Raw genomic sequence first — 17,711 nt, 5'->3', positions numbered from 1 at the left:
GAGAAGGTAAACCCTGGGGGACTGTTTGAGGCCTGATATGTACAGAAGAATCTGATTTAATCTTTTCTTTTTCCTGAGTGTCTGTCAGCAAACAGGCATTTCCTGTGAATGCTGACTGGTGAACTCCGACCTGACAGATGTAGACAGGATGTCCTGTGACGAGGAGGTAACCTGGTTGAATACCTTAGACATATGGGGAAAAAATTGCCCTGGTGTGGCTTTAGAGAGTTTTTTTGTTATCGTTTTGGTTGGCACAGACAATACTTTGATCTTAGTTTGATGCCGTGAGATGTCCATGGATGTTTTGCTCCATTAACTCCAACACATCTCATGGTGGTGGCACAACAGTAGGGATATCTCCCCACTGCCCCCTGCAGCTGACCCTAGGACCATGGCCTTCCCCATGCCCCATCTCTTCTTCACCAAAGCCAGAATATCCTTGAGAACCTTCTTTAGCTAGGTACCTGTCACTCCCACACTCTTCTAGAGGAACAGGATATCCTGTGTCTAGGACGTTCCCTGGTTGAATGCCTTGAAAAATGTAGACACTTAAGTAAACATTTGGTGCTCTGGAGTGGTCATAGAGAGATTTGCTGGCCTCCCACAGGATGGGTGCAACAAATATAAGAGTCATACTGACTTGGACTTCTTTTGAGTCAACAAAGTCTACATCAGGTGTTTAGTAACCAGGCCAACCTGATAAGAAATGGGCTACTTGTACAAGACATCCATGAAGTACAATGAAGAACCTGGATTTGGTGGAATGCTACTATACAAACAAAGGCCAAGGTATCAGTTGATGCTTTGAAATGGTCTGTGGGTAGCTTTGAAGAATTCCCTCTGTCTCTTTGAATGTAGGCTAACACAGAAACAACTCTTGGCCCAGTGTTCCAACATCCACAAATGGCAACTGCTATCACAACTACAGATTGGTGAGGTACAAGGAACGGCGACAGGGAGATGCCATTCCAGAGGGGCAATATAACCATCCCCAAACTCTGTACTAAGCTGCCAACCCTTAAGACAAGGTCTACTGACCTGAGATTGAAGGTCACACCCAGCACCCCCATAGCTGGTTACCAAGGCTAAGTGACAATGTACACTCTGAAAGTCTGCCAGAAGATGTGAATGTAGCACTACAGTGTCCCGACTAGGACCATAACTGAGACCAGTGGGCTGATACACACCAAAGCAACAGTGATCATAGAGATACTTGGGTACAAGGTGACAACCATCAGCCACAAACAGCAATATCCCATCAAAAAAGAAGTTTGAGGCCAAGATCAAGGCAGCACAGAGAGAAGTTAATCAACTCGTGCAGTTGCAGAAAGGTGTGGGACAGAAAGGGATACCTAGGAATTACAGCAAACTGACTATACCTGATGCACTGGAGACTGCTGCCGTGCAAAGACAGGTCTGGTTACCTGCCTCAAGAGATACAAAAGAGAGCGAGAAGTCAGGAGAATTAATAGGATGTTCACCACTGAACCATCCAAGGTGTACTCTTAATGGGACCATAATAACATGAAAACAGATCTACTCAGAGCTGAGACTGAGTAGTACTGGAGGAGCATAATACGGGAGAGGGAGGCATCACATAACATCATTGCTTGATGGCAAGTGAACCTAGGAGCAGACCGCAGTGATATCCCAGAACGAGATCAAGGAACCATCCCAATGTCAAACATCCAAGATAGTGTCAGGCAAGAAGAGCTGGACAGCAGTGGGGTCTGACGTGAGCCACATCAATAACGAAAGAACCTACCTCCATTTCATGAATTCCCGGCAGCGCAACTGAACCAACCCCTGACAGATGGGACCCACCCTGAGTGGCTAATCCAATGACAGACAGTCCTGATCATAACGGATCCCCAAATGGGTGTGATCCCATCCAACTACCTTTCTCTGCACAACAGGGAAGCTTCTGTCAGGCATCATTGTGGTCAAGATGAAAAGACTTACTGAAACGATGAGAGGTACGGACCCAAATACAACACACTTGAAACGAGTTGAATAAATAAATGTCCTTTATTCAGGCTTAACGAATAACTGAAGATGTCCTCCAAAGACGCAGAACTGGCAAAAACAGGCTGGCAAAAAACAGGGGAAAAAACAGAGGCTGACTTGCAGTTCTCAAGGGCAGAAGTGGTTACCAGGGCTGAGGCAAAGGGGAAAGGTCAGTGCAAGCAGGGTTGAAGCCGGGAAGTCAGTCTGAAAGATATCGCTGGAGAGTTTGGCATGAATGTGTCACAATCCGGCAGAGAACAAAGGGAGAGGGAGACCTATAGTGTGGGGACAGGTGCAGGTGATTGAGGTTGATTGGCAGAGGAGGTTGGCTGAGGGAGTGAGTGAGTGAGAGGTGGTGCATTCAGGGAGACACGGGGAACCCAGTGGTGAACTGCAAACCATGACACTTATATCCAAATACATGAGTAGGGCTCACACAGGAATTGGGAGGAATACTGGGGGAGTCAAGCACCAGCTACTGGTTGATGGAGCAGTCACCCAAGACTGCAAATCCAGGCAGACCAACCTATGCACCACCTGGACTGATGACAAGAAAGCCTACAATGCAATGTCAAACAGATGGATATTGGAGTCCTCGCTCAAGATCTCAGTGGGGTTATGGAAGACGATGCTGTAGGCCATCTTGAAGCCAATTGCACAAGTTACCTTAAAATGTTGCATTTACCACAGTGATGCCTGAACCTCCTTAGGCAGATCATCGCTAAGAGTGGCTACAGATACTGGTGGCAAAGTGGAGCAAGCATCAGTCACCCCCTCTTCATGGATGACAGCCAACTGTATGCCAGGAAAGAGCAGGACACTGATCCAGTCATTCACAACATCAGGAACTACAGCAACAACGTTTAAATATCACTCAGATTAGACAAACATGGTCGAATGGTATCAAAGCAAAAGAAGGTGATAAGAGAGAGGAATTTTTTTTTTCCTTTCATTATGCACTTTTATTAAAAGCAAAATTGTCAAGAGATGAAATGTTGAGAATAAAGTTAAAATCAGGAAGGTTTTTTTTGCAATCAAGCACTTTTTTGTCAGAGTTTTTTTTTCATTTGTTTTTACAATTTAACCTACAAAAGTTACACAAGTGCTATACAACCTCAATCACAAAACACAAGACTACAAAGAAAACAAAAACAAAACCTTAAAGGCAGCCTATGTACATGAACCCTCCCAGCACCCCCTCACCACACAGTATGAGCCCATGTATTACACATATTTGTTATATTAACTAGTATCTTGCATCCCTTCCAACAGTTTTTACCAATACTGTAGTCAAAATATAGCCATCCTTGAGTATTTCTGCTTGGATTATTTTGCACCCTACCAATCATTATTTCAAAAGTGGCTATCTTGGAGCCATTGTGCAACCTTGGGTCTATGTGGGCTCTTCCATTTAAGAAGAATAATCCCAGCTGCTACCATAAAGCCTGTTAACATTACCCCAACTTCTGACTTAGCAAGGCCTGGTAACATTTGAGATGAATCCCCCAACAGGCCTAATTGTGGGGATTCTGGCAGGGGTTGTCTTAGTCTTCTTTCAAATTTTTGTAGTGCTGCCTTCCAATCATGCACTTTGAGAAATAAGTGGAAATATCAAGCGTAAAGTCAAAATAAATCAGATGACTAAGGTCTAACATTTTGCATTTAAAAAAAACAGAGGAAACGTAGAGAAGAAAATAAACCCCTGTCCACGCAGGGTTAGGTAAACCAGTGGAGCGAAAAACATCTGAGCTGTTTGATGTAGTCTCAAAAGGCCAACTTTAATCGCAAAATGTCAAGTTTATTGTGGAAATGTCATCTATTTTCTTGACATGCCCAATGGAATGCACTTACTCTGAATTAATTTGACTTTCTTCTCAGACGACACAGGCTATTTAACTACAATATCTCCACTCTTAACTGCAAAAAGGAAAAGGATTGTGATGTTAAAAAAAAATCACAGAGTAACAATTTTCATCTTCACTGCAGCATGCGTTTTTCTTTTTTTGTGTACCTGGCTTCAGCGAGAACTCTATGAATTATGGATGTGTATATTTCATCTACATTTATTCAACAACGAGGGATTAAATGTATGACATCATCCTCTCACATTATGCCTCAACGCGAATAATCATGAACAAAAATGTCATCGATCGTAGAATGGGTTCGTAGATGAAGACAAAACAACAGACAGATGATGAAGTTGTGCCAAACGTCACATATATTTGTCATGTCTTGGAGGTGAGAATGTCTCACCCTGACGGGAGCCTGTGGCCTTCACTCCTTTCTCCTAGTTCGGGTGGGCGGGGCTACGGCGGGGTTGAGGAGGGGCTAGAAAAGGGGTGGACGTATAAACGTGGAAGTGAGAAGAATCATGTGACGCCGAAGAGTAAACACACCACCTTCTGCAAAGTTGGTTGTCTTGTTGGCGTGGTAAGTGCAAACCTAAAGAAAAAAGTTTAGTGTTGACATAATTTATGCCACCACTAAATTTAGGTTTGGAATAGCTGGTTAAATCAGTATAAAGACGTAAGCATGACCTAAATTAGAATTCGAATGGCAGGAGAAAGCATACGTGTAATGTTGTTATTGTTTTAATATTGCCGTGACAGTATAAATGTATCATACTGAGAATCACCAGGACGGTAGCTGGGATTAAATCAGGTCATGTGTCATCCTTTGCAAACATAAACGTTCTCAAAACACTTTTATTCTTTGGCTTTTAAATGTGTATTGAGCGTGATGATAAACTATGTTGAGCAAATTTTCAAAAAAAAAAAAAGAAGTTAGCCCATTAGTGATGGTTAAGAAAAGATACGAGTATCCTTTCGTTCTGTCCAGATATTTATTGTGTTTTTGATCTTATATGTTGTGTCTTTCTGCTCTATCTCAGTGTCATGTGGACACACCCGGTCCTCACTTCAACACAGGAACTGAATAAGAGGTCAAACACTCCAAGACCCCACTTTTTTTTCTTTCTTTTTTTTTGGAAGAACAGCACAGCACAATGACTGAAAGAGAAGAAACTAATTTTAGTGGGTTTATTGTAACTCATGGCATTTCCCGAGAATGAAAATGCTGTTTTTTTCTTGGGGGAGTCAAAAATCAGATAGATAACCTTCTGCTTTTCTGCTCAACGTATGCAGAGGGGAACTAAAACCTCGCAGAAATACGTGTCTTATGCTAAAGTTAGACAAGCACTTTATTTTGTGACTGAAGTTACAATGGAACTTTTCAAGTACTGTGTTAAATCACTGCATCAAGTGGTTTATCAGGAAAGTCAAAAGACATGTCTGATTCTAAAATTAAAGTGTCTTGTAACATCCAGTTGTTATTTCATAGCAGGTGTTATTCATTACCTTAGTTATTTTAATGCTACCTTAGTTATATTAATGCAGTCAAAGACCCTTCTTTAGAAAGAGTTTTTGGTTACTTTTGATGGAAGTATGCTAACAGTACCATCCACTACCTTTCATTGTGTCAAGACAGTTTGCTCCCTAATGCAGAGGAGAGATGGGGAGATAACTTCCCTTCTGGCTCTGAGGAGGATGACAAATGAACAGATTACCTGATAAACTGGCACGTTCCTTCTGATTCAAGATTCAAAGTGTTTATTGTCATATGCACAGTGTGGAAACACATTTCCTTGTACAATGAAATTCTTACTTTGCTCTCCACAGAATGCCTAATAGTGTAAGGAATATAAGAAGCAAAATATATATATATATATATATATATATATATAATGTGATTTTTTTTTTTTTACAGATTTGCAATAAACAAATACCACAGTAAGGAATTTACAAATTTACAATAATTTACAATAAACTAACTCAGTAGAGAAGGGAGTGCAAATAAACGGTACTGTTCAAAGTATTTGAGTATTGCAAAAACAAAAAAATTGTGCATGTGCAGGCAGAGGTCAAGTACAGTCATGAGGTAGTTGTTGTTAGGAGTTCAGGAGTCTGATTGCTGAGGGAAAGAAAGAAAGAGTTCTTTAGTCTGGGTTGACAACTTAAACATTTTGAAGGTCAGGAGCTTTTTCTTCCCACAGACAACTTTGATGGATACATATGTGTATTGGGTGAGGACCGTTTTGGCTTGGAAAACAGCAGAAGCCACCAGCGTCAGAAACGCTGCATATAATCTCTGTGGTCATCTACATTGCCTCCTGTGTGCTTGGTCTGATTGGAAATGGAATTGTCATTTGGGTGACAGGGTGTGAAAGCAAAAAGACAGTCAACCATGTTTGGTTGCTCAACCTTGCAATGGCAGACTTGGTATTTGTACTTTTCCTACCCTTCTACATTGATTACATACTGCGGGACTTTAACTGGATATTCGGTGTAGAAATGTGTAAGATTAATTCCTTTGTGTCTGTGATGAACATGTTTGCCAGTGTGCTTTTTGTCACAGTGCTCAGTATTGACAGGTATGTTTCTCTGGTCCATCTGAACTGGTCACAGAGGTATCGGACCGTAGCGAGAGCCTGGGGTATTTGTGGGTGCATATGGGTGCTTGCTGCTGCCCTGAGCTGCCCGGCGCTGATCTTTCGTGACACCATGCGCTTACATGACAAGGTGGTGTGCTTCAACAACTTCCATCCACACGATGGACACGCAGCAGCTGTAAGACACATAATAGTAGTGGTCATCCGTACCACTGTGGGCTTCCTGCTGCCGTGTACTGCAATATGTGTGACGGGCATTCTCTTGACGGTCAAAGTGCATAGATCTCAGGGTGTAGTTCGCTTGTCTATCTCTTGTTCTGTTCAAATTAATATGAAAACTGATCTGTTCAGACAAGGCTTTGCTGGTGCTTTGTTGTATGTATGTTTAATTCAGTTGTGTTGCTAGTGTATAAACATGTACATGCATGTATGTACTTATGTGTATGTGGCTGTATGTTGGGAGCTGCATACAAGAAATGCATTTGAATGTCTTTTTGACTCAAGCGTCCTTTGGCACTTTGATAGGTGTTTATACATATAAAGTGTTATCACCAGTATTTTTGTGTGCTATGTACACTTTACCAGTCGGTATAGTCAGTAATTGGGTTCTTAAGAAAAAGATAGGAAAAGATGTACATGTCTTGTATCATTATTATGTTTGTGTACTGTTTTGCAAGGTATTTTATGATTTGTAAGGTGTAGAAATATTTAATTTAAAACAAACTGAAAATAAACATTTAATAAATGTGCTTTTTCTTATTGCAAACACTACTTGTTTCATCCACTTCACATGGTAACTTCAGTACAAAATTGGGCTTGATGCTTCATGCATACATACACACACACACACACACACACACACCAAAGGTACATCCTGAAGACTGATGCAGGCCTGGTGTGTAAATCTGATCCATGTATCCATGCCTTTTTGTCCTTCTCCTTGGGGTCCGTAAACAACCAACATGTTATTGCTGACTTCTGAACTCTGACCTGAACATTGACCTTGATGTCCTGTGACGCGGAGGTTCCCTGGTTCAGTACCGTGAAAATATCTAGACAGACACCAGGAAACATTGGGTGCCCTGGAGTAGTGATAAAGAGATTGTTGTTTTTGTGGGCAATAAGAATAATCTAATATTTTATTATGAAACCATGTAGCACATACACAAACTGATTAATTTGGTGGCATACCATGTTCTTCCAAGTAGTGATTTTGAAGTCGCAAGATATAATTGATCTCAATTTAGTATGTTTTCTATATTCATTGAACAATTAAAGTACAGGAGCAAATATTATTCCCTAGCCTCAGAAAAACAAAAACAAAACAACAACCAAAATTTAAGTATATCAATAAAATGTCAAAATGTTCCTATTTTCTACTTCATACATGTCAAAAACAGGCTCATCACTTTGGTTTTGATGTATGGCAGACAAAAATAAAAAAGACAAAGTAACAAGTATTACGTTTTTGTTTTAGTCCTATCAAAGATACATTCCACATTTGACACACCCCTTAATTTATGTATTATTAATATTCAAGTGTCAAAAAGATACTTTTTAATCTTTACATTTCAGTAACACACTTCTTTACTTGAGTGAATCCGTTGTTAGAGAATGCATTTACCTGTCTTTTTAATACTACTCCTCTACTACAGTACTCCTGCCTTCATGTATAACTCATAGCTGAACTGACCCTCTGCAGAATATCTCTCTGCTCTTGCCTTTCCCTCTATATGTCTAAGGGGGGTAATACCAGTCTGGTATGTTCATCCATCACAAAGTTCTATGGTAAATTAATTTAGATAACCTGCGCTACTGGATCTGTACACACAGTAAAATCTCTACCCATGAGGATTATGCTATACACAGGATTACTTAATCTGTGACGCAGCAGAATAACTAACTGCGCAACCTACGTAGCTGGCTGTCTCACGCGGTCTCTGGCAGGGTAAGTGCAAACCTCACAAAATTCAATTTGGTCCGGAGATCATTTAGAGCCCGATGCTGCCACAAAAATAAAGTTTGAATTAGATGGTTAAATCAGGATGACGTCGTCAAAAAGTCGTTAGTTGGTATTCGGTTGACGTTACGTTAGTTTGATGGAAGGCAGCGGAGGCTACGTTCAAATTAATTATCTCTGACAGTAGAAATGTTTCCTAATGAGGAACGCTGGGACATTGACGGTGAATGGAACATGTCGTGTGTTATGTTCCGTTAACACCAACGTTCGCGTCATTTGTCCAGTCACGTAATGTCAACCTTTTGTTTCACATCGTTGGTCCCTACACTCGTTGTATTTTACCTTGAAATATTTAGCTGTAAATTATCCGTAAAGCATTGACCGATGTTTTAAACGTGTTGGAGCACTGACCGCTACTCGCTGCTAGCTTACTTGCTGTTATGGTTGTCGTTGTTGACGACTGCACCGTGAGGCTCCTACATTTAAAACTATGCCCCAAATCTACACCCTTATTTTGAAATGTCAATGATGTCCACTTAGCATTTATTTTGAAAATAAACCATTCAATATAGTATTTTGTGCTTCCCTTACAGCATGTTGCGTCTACCTGTTGTAAGTCGAAGTCTCCTTACCAAAGGAGGTGCTGCTGCAGCTAACAATGGTATCGTGATCTCTCGTTATCCTTTGATTTATAGATCATATATGTATCAATTAAAATGTAGTTCTTGTATTTTGTTAAATAGCCATTTTATATGATGATCCAAACGTTTTTGTTTTTTTAAACCTGGAATCCTTGTCACTTTGTTCCACTGATGGATTACTGGCAGGATTACAGATTTGCCTGCTACTTTATTTGGTGCCAGGCCGTTGCTGGGTACTGGGTGATTGTGTTAGTATCAGTAACTTCTCACTATTCTTAAACACCCTCAGTGTCATAGTAATATGCTTCTTTATTAAAAGTAATTGTTTCTATCAGTCATTGTATACATGCTTCTCCGTACGCTGCCTGGTTTAAATGACATAAGAAAACACATTTTCATAAACATGTTTTTTTTTTTAATTTATGGTTTCAAAATAACCTTTTTATTTCTTGGTTTTAATGCACTTTGGCCATCTGTATTTGCTGTTCTTTTAGTGTATTGCTTTGTGCTATTTATTTATTTAGTGATTGTACAGCACTTTCGGTCATAGGCTGTTTTACATCATCAATAAAACTGGATTGAATTTTTGATGAGAGAAGTGTTGCATTAAACTCTCCCCTGTCTGCGCTAAGCTCGCTCTGCAGCTACAGCAGCCCCAGCAGCCGCCAGTAACCTCATTGAGGTGTTTGTGGATGGGAATCCTGTCATGGTGGAGCCAGGAACCACTGTGTTACAGGTACCATGTTGGTAAATTCATGTTTTCTGTGTGTTAAATCATCTCTGTTGATGTCTTGTTATTATATGACATGTAACATTTGTCTTAGGCATGTGAGAAGGTCGGCATGCAGATTCCGCGCTTCTGCTACCACGAGCGCCTCTCTGTTGCTGGAAACTGTCGCATGTGTCTCGTGGAGATCGAGAAAGTTCCCAAGGTTTGTTTAGGCCATTCATGCGTGGGTTTGGTTTCCAATCTGCACAGCTATGCAAGCTTTTCAAAACTCTTATTCCTCTGCTTATTTATTCTTTGAAATCAGTTTTATTTATTGTCATTTTCTAGCCGGTGGCAGCTTGTGCCATGCCAGTCATGAAAGGATGGAACATTTTGACCAACTCTGATAAAACAAAGAAGGCCAGGTAGGTTCAAGCTCATCAATAGTCGTCATTGCAGGCTTTGTTGGGAACCCCCAATCCGGGGGAACCGACCATAGTCGCGTTGAAATCAGAAGCAGGTTAGCATTGCTGAATGTCTGAACCCCTCATTTCAGAAGACAACAGGATTCGTGAATGGGGTTTTACTTAACAACTCTCCGTATTTTAAGTATGTAACACCAGCTTAATAAAATTTAATGTTTTGGTTTGAATAATAAAACTTGTCAGGAAACTCATTTTGTGTCTTAAAACAGCAATTGCTAACAAGTGCCTCAAAAGACTACAAACGTCATGCTGATACCTGCTAGTTGTAGTGAACGCTGAAGTCGTGCGGCGGGGTAGCTCCTTCATAGCAGGATGTTAACTTCGTACTTGTAACGATTGCATTTACACTTAAAAAAAAAATCATGAAAGTTGTGCTAGTTTTTGAAGATTATTATTTTTTTAAAGAAAAAAAAAAGTTAAATTGTACAAAATGTTTACCGGCTGTATTGATGACTAAACATCTTGATAAATGTAGAAATTCAACCCCCCAGACCTACTGACCAAATACTGTTTTTGGGTTGTAGAGTTGAAGAACGTAATAGGTTTAATTTAATAATTTGGTGATGTGATATCCTCACATCTATATCTTTGCTAACCGTGCTAGCTATGTTAGCTCTCTTGCAGGACAAAACAAAGCTAACAGTTCTGCATATCCAAGTAAACAAAACACAAAATTCTTAAAACTGTTTAATTTTACACAGAGAGGGTGTGATGGAGTTCCTTCTGGCTAATCACCCATTGGATTGTCCAATTTGTGATCAGGGGGGAGAATGTGATCTGCAGGTAAAACATACATTATCGCCACCAACTCTATGTTCTTGATAGTCGTGGCTCTGTTAAATCCTGCTTTGTAAGATCAGTTACTAAGACCAACAACCATTTTGTGTGAAGGACCAGTCCATGCAGTTTGGCAGTGACAGGAGCCGCTTCACAGAGGGCAAAAGAGCTGTGGAGGACAAGAACATTGGCCCGCTCATAAAAACCATCATGACGAGATGTATCCAGTGCACTCGCTGTGTGCGGTGAGTCACACTTGATGCGTAGATGCTGTTGTTGATGCAGGGTAACTAAATACGAAAACTCCTTTTGCTTTCTCAGCTTTGCCAGTGAGATTGCAGGTGTGGAGGACCTTGGAACCACTGGTAGAGGAAACGACCTGCAAATCGGGACCTATGTGGAGAAGATGTTTATGTCGGAGTTATCTGGGAATGTCATTGATATATGCCCAGTGGGAGCCCTGACCTCCAAACCATATGCGTTCACTGCTCGCCCGTGGGAAACCAGGTGATTTTTTTTTTCATTGTTCTTTATTGTTCTCCTCATTTTAGGCTTTTTAGGTTGAATCAGAGGGTTTTCAGACTCGTTTCATGTCTTTGGTTTTCTACAGGAAGACTGAATCCATTGATGTTCTGGATGCTCTTGGTAGTAATATTGTGGTGACCACCCGCGGTGGTGAGGTGATGAGAATCCTGCCTCGTCTTAATGAGGATATTAATGAGGAGTGGATCTCAGACAAAACCAGGTTACTTATCTCATTAAGCTACTTCACATATTTTTATTGAAATTATTTTGAAACTCACATTTGCTTCCTGTCAGATTTGCTTATGATGGCCTCAAGCGACAGAGACTTACCCAACCGATGGTGAAAAATAAATCTGGACAGTTAGTACCCACAACCTGGGAAGATGCGCTGACTCTAGTAGCTGGGACAGTATGTCATTTATGATTAAATGTTCCTTGCAAAACAACATGTGGTGATTTAGAACACGTGCTGAAAAACATCTGTTTTTAACAGTTGCAGGGAGTTGAAGGACAAAGTGTCGCTGCTGTCGTCGGAGGCTTGGTGGATGCGGAGGCTCTTATTTCCCTTAAAGACTTGCTGAACCGTCTGAACAGTGATAATCTGTGCACTGAGGAGATATTCCCCATGGCCGGAGCAGGGTAAGTCCAAACAAGGGGTAGAACAGACAAAGCAAGCAAAGAGCGTATCTGTGAGGCTCCCTACTGTGACTTTTTAGATCTGATCTTCGTTCTAACTACCTCCTTAACACCGGGATTGCCGGCATTGAAGAAGCTGACCTGCTGCTTCTGGTCGGGACGAACCCACGCTATGAGGCGCCTCTTTTCAACGCACGAATCAGAAAAAGGTATGACACTAGTCGTATTAATGCAAATGAAGATCATTTTGAAGAAAAATGTATTTGATTACTCTTGACGGAGGCATGCTAACACTTCCCACCCACTACCATGCATCGTGCTGAGCTAACTAGCAGCAGATCTCTGTGGGTCTCAGCTCCCTAATGCACACACAGAATAGAAAAGAGTATCCATCTTTTTTTTGTGGCTCTGAGGGGGGAAGGCAAATAAATGAGTTTCCTGATACACGAATGTTCCTTTAAACCTCCATATCCTCGAGATGTTAAGCTCTTCCTGAACACAAAGTTGTGTTTCTGCTTTAGTTGGCTTCACAACGAGTTACAAGTGGCACTAGTGGGAAAGGAAGTGGACCTCAGTTACAGCTATGAGCATCTTGGCGAGTCTGCTGAGGTTCTTCAACAAATTGCATCAGGAGCTCACCCATTTTCCCAAGTAAGACTTACAACTCTTAAGTTTTACCGCAAATGTTATCAATCACCTGGAATGTCCTTTCCTCAGATTGTGACTTTATCTGACTTTTGTAGGTCCTGGCTGAAGCAAAGCATCCTGTTGTTGTAGTTGGTAGCAGTTGCCTGCAGAGAGAGGATGGCGCAGCGATAATGGCGGCTGTGTCAACAATCGCTCAGAGCGCCCGCGTCAGCAGTGGAGTGGAGGAAACCTGGAAGGTTCTCAATGTGCTTCACAGGTCATTGTCCTTGAAAGTTAGAAGAGAAGTACAGTATAAAATTGGGATTTTTAAGCTGTCCAAGCCCAAGTTGTTTTGAAGCAGCCTGTGTGACATGGCCCATGTGCAGCAACGTATGCTAAGCTACAGCTTTCCCAGTACTGCTGGGGAACCTTGCAACTTGTACTCTATATCACAAAGTGTGAAACTTGATGTCATGCATTCTCTGAAGACAGCTGAGTGATACGAGTGAGTCCACAAGAACTGAAACTTTGCATGGAAGATTCCTGGACGCTCATGACAAATTTTATCGAAGCAATTTTGGCACCACAAAAAATGCAGCGGTTTTGAAGAACAACATCCTGTCTGATTCAGTCCAAACAGGAAGTGGTAACTTCCTTTGTAACAGAAAGTCCTATTTCACTAATGTCTGGATTCTTAGTCCCCCCCCTACCACACAAGGTGGTAATAGCACGGGATATTCTGCAATAACAAGCAAATTTAATGAAATGTCATACATTTTTCAGGAGGGTTGTCGGTCATCATAACAAAAAACAAAAATAATGCATTTCCACCATTAGGTGGTGCTACAATCAGGGTAGACACTTTTGGCCCATAACTCCCAACACAAAACATTGCGCCATTAAAAATATTATCCGATCAATGCGAAACTTTGCTAAAATTTTTAGCAAAGAATATGTTGAGCATCGGTGCCAAATTTGGTGCCAATCTGTCGCTAGATTGCATTTTTGCAATATGAAGAAAAATCTTATTCGAAATCCTCTTAGGCTGCTTGTCCATTTTGGACAAAAGTTTGCACATATTATTTGTATGCTTTCTAAGTGAAAAGTTATCGAAACAGTCTCAATAACCCAGAAAACGCATGCGTTTAAACCAAAAATGTTGGATTCCAAATGAGATATTTCTGATATTTTGGCAGCAGTTGGTCCTACTGACATTAAACAAGGCTCGCTTGTTTCTGATGTACTTATGAGTCTGGGCAAAATTTGGCGCAAGGTCCGACTTTCATCCCATCCACTGGGCACTGGGTTCGACTTACGTGGGGCTTGGATCCTGCTCAGTTTTGCTTGCAAGTCTAGTTTTCCTTGTAATTCCCTGATTGTGCTGTTTTGCTGTGTCCTCAGGGTTGCCAGTCAAGTGGCTGCACTTGATCTTGGGTATAAGCCAGGAGTGGATGCTATCAGACAAAACCCACCAAAAGTTCTATTCCTCCTTGGAGCTGATGCTGGCTGTATTACTCGCCAAGACCTCTCAAAGGACAGCTTCATAATTTATCAAGGTCAGCTGTTTTACTTATCAGCAGCAGAAACCCTTTAACCCTGAATTTGTTACCTGTGCTTCTACCACCCTTCATGTGCTTCATTTTGCTCCCCTCCTAAAACCCCAGCCTCTTGCCGACCCATGCGTTACATTTCTAACTCATATTTTCACAGCACCGCATGTTGTAAAAAATTTAATCTATCATGTTGCATTGCTGAAAAAAGAAACTATATGGAGGTCATTGTTGGTATTGTGTATAATCGATAAATCAGTGCATGTGAAACACTGACCCATTCTTGTCAAGATCAAATATCAATGCTGTTACTTTCCAGGTCACCATGGTGATACTGGTGCACCAATGGCTGACGTCATACTGCCTGGAGCTGCATATACTGAGAAATGTAGCACCTATGTGAACACCGAGGGCCGTGCCCAGCAGACCAAGGTGGCTGTGACTCCCCCGGGCATGGCCAGGGAGGACTGGAGGATCATTAGAGCCATATCAGAGGTGAACATCTATACCAGATGACCATGTTTATGTCAAATAACAAGAGATGTCACTTAATACTGTGTGTCCTCCTATCATTTCAGTTGGCCGGGGTGACTCTGCCCTATGAAACCCTTGATGAATTGCGTGATAGATTGGCAGAGGTTTCTCCAAATCTGGTGCGATACGATGAGGTTGAGGAGGCCAACTACTTTAAGCAGGCTAATGAACTGTCTAAGGTCGGCTGTTACATTCCGTCAGCATGTGTTCAGTTTATCATAGAGGAGGCATTGTCAGTGCTTTACTCGTAAGTCAGGTTATTACCTTTGCTCCTCGATGACGGGGATATCTGGCTTTTCTCTTTCAGACAGTAAACCAGGCTGTCCTTACTGAACCTTTAGCTCCTCCTCAGCTTACTGTGAAAGACTTCTATATGACAGGTGGGTGTCTAGTTCTCAATTCGAGTATTTCTACCACAGACTGTGTCTTAAGTGGACAAGGCTTCCCAGGCTGGTAGATGAGGATGATGTAGAAATTCTTTACAACTGTATTCTGTCAAACACCCTACAGGGGGCACCTTCTGAGGTCAGAAGAAGAAATTTAAATGCAAAATTTCTTGATTCCTCACTTGATTTATCAGCTCAAATGTACATGTCTCAGTTGGAAGATTCATTTGCTGGCGAGTGGCCAGCTTGTCGCTACAATGAGCTGTCTGTGTCACAATCAGATCCGCCCCTATCCTGTCTTCTGCTTCACCATCTTGTCCAAATATGTGAACCTTCTGTTACAAATAACCAAGATGGCAACAGGCAAGTCACCAGACTGGAGGCTTCAAAATGGTGTCAACAAACCAATGAATGACGTCACACTTGCTCTGTCTGCGTTTTCATCTGCCCATGATAAAATGATTTTTCAGAGGCCTTTTGGTTTTATCACACCAGATTTTCAACGCAAATGGGTTTATACTATTTTCTCCATGAAAAATTACTTAGTGATGAAAACTTGCGCGATTACGTACCCAGTTACTGCACTTCTTGCTTATGGCAGAAAAATTAGCGTTTTATTCATCACTGCACTTAAAAACTTTACACTATCGGGCTTGTTAACCTCATGTACTGACACGTTCTCAAAGTTGAATAACTTTTACTCTCCTGCTTTAATGTTGTCATTCCTCCCCTGAAAGGCTGCCTTTCATACGTGTCTTCAGCAAAAAGAGAAACAGCCTCACACTTCCCACTGTGATACCTTCAAACACCCATCCAACCCGTCATGAAAGGGTTTTTAAATGTTTTTTCTTCTGTTTAAACTTTAAAACGGATTACATTTTACAAGGAGCATTTCCAGAATCCAGTGTCTTAGCCCTTGTGTGAATTAAAGGTGACATTCATAAAAAAATCCTCTTCGTCTAAGTCTGGTACACTGTAGTTTTGATACTATGTTCCGATCACAAATATGATTTTTAATGTAGAAATTAATGGCGTTGTGTTCAAATAATTTTATTGTATTCGCTCTCCGTGGTCATAACATAATTATGAATTAAAACATAGTTAGACTTCTACTTTTCCACTCAAGGATTGCATTTTTTAAAATATTACTCTGTGTAAAGTTGGAAAGTAATTTTCTGATCAACTGAAATCTGAGCTTATTTATTTATGTGTATGATTTATGACATTATTAGATAGAAAAAAAATTCTGTTACTCACACAGCTATGAAGCAGGACCTTGAAGCCGCCTGTACACTGAGATTAGATTTCTGTCCAGTAATTTAAATTTAGAAATAAGAATTATTGGCATGCTCATACATTTAGAATTACAACCAGGGAGAAGAAACTGATGTCATGTACGAGTTTTCAAATAAATACTTGAAATTTGCGTGAAAAAAACTATCGGAAACAAATTAGATTGGATCTGTTTTGTTGGTTTGATTTTTAATGTTTAATTCATTGCACCTGTGACAAATTCAGCTCTCTCTCTTTACCCACAGACCCGATAAGCAGAGCCTCCCAGACCATGGCCAAGTGTGTGAAAGCTGTCAAAGAGGGAGCGCAGGCAGTGGACGAGCCGGCCATTTGTTAAATTATACTTACATTTAATGCACGTTGAATAGCAAGAAATGACACGCACAAGAAATGATACGCACAACTCCTTTATTTGCACATTCGTAGAAAAACCTCTATTTGCACTTGTGATTTACTGTAGCTCATTATCTGCTCATGATGTAGAACCAGTGAACTGTACTAACCTGCAGAAACATGCTACATACAGAATGAAGGCGTTAGCTCAAAACTCCGGAGATGCACCCTGTCACTTTGTGTCCATCTGTTACTAGAGTTGCAATGACACGAGACGATTACAATAAATAACTGTTTAGTAAAATATCAGTAATTTAACATGATTGTTACCAGTTAAATTGACTCTAAATCAGATTGAAAACAGATGTTTTTTTGTGGTTGAAATAAAGCTTTATTTTAATTTCAGGCAATATTACATTGTAGCAGACATGAAACTTAAAAAAAAAACCCAACATGAATACTGTAGGATTCAAGACTATAGGAAAGCAAATGTATGAGTGTCATCTGTTTTCATGCACCCTGATACAACTTCAACCCTAGTGAAGACGTTCCCATTTCAGTATGTGTGACCAAAGATGTAAAATACTAACCCTTCCCAGGTAAACATAAAATCTTGTCCTCCTTTGTAATTAGTAAAAATGTTAAGGTTATATTTTCCTAAAAACGGTGGAATAAATAATATTGTAAGTGTAGTTGTTTCTAAGTATATTTAATAAAGCAGTTTCCTGTGGTAAACCTAATTGCAGAACCCCTATTTTAAGTTTGTTCAAGTAAATGTTAGAAAGTATCCAATATACTTTG

General features: G+C 40.7%; 2 protein-coding genes across 2 annotated transcripts; both read left to right on the top strand.

Annotated features, from left to right (window-relative positions):
* Positions 1–4,251: 4,251 nt before the first annotated feature.
* LOC147252335 (chemerin-like receptor 2) lies at positions 4,252–7,156 on the top strand. Its single transcript, XM_086221140.1, has 3 exons — positions 4,252–4,437; positions 6,117–6,757; positions 7,132–7,156. The coding sequence occupies exons 1-3, from the start codon at positions 4,252–4,254 to the stop codon at positions 7,154–7,156; spliced, it is 852 nt and encodes a 283-aa protein (XP_086077266.1).
* Positions 7,157–8,445: 1,289 nt separating this feature from the next.
* On the top strand, positions 8,446–17,650 carry LOC147252334 (NADH-ubiquinone oxidoreductase 75 kDa subunit, mitochondrial-like). The gene is given in 21 exon segments (XM_086220607.1): positions 8,446–8,702; positions 9,008–9,075; positions 9,688–9,791; positions 9,880–9,987; positions 10,113–10,189; positions 10,951–11,032; positions 11,141–11,271; positions 11,348–11,371; positions 11,373–11,457; positions 11,460–11,533; positions 11,637–11,771; positions 11,846–11,960; positions 12,045–12,190; positions 12,268–12,396; positions 12,709–12,838; positions 12,931–13,091; positions 14,216–14,370; positions 14,684–14,859; positions 14,943–15,077; positions 15,206–15,278; positions 16,823–17,650. Coding segments are annotated over 21 exon segments (2,289 nt in total). The 5' UTR covers positions 8,446–8,613; the 3' UTR covers positions 16,915–17,650.
* The last annotated feature ends 61 nt before the right edge of the window (positions 17,651–17,711 follow it).

This window comes from Aulostomus chinensis, chromosome 12, assembly GCF_037954235.1.
Source record: "Aulostomus chinensis isolate RoL2024-O1b breed Wild chromosome 12, RoL_Achi_v1.0, whole genome shotgun sequence".
Classification (NCBI taxonomy): domain Eukaryota; kingdom Metazoa; phylum Chordata; class Actinopteri; order Syngnathiformes; family Aulostomidae; genus Aulostomus; species Aulostomus chinensis.
The sequence above is the reverse complement of the archived record's forward strand: the minus strand, read 5'-3'. Positions and strand labels throughout refer to the sequence as shown.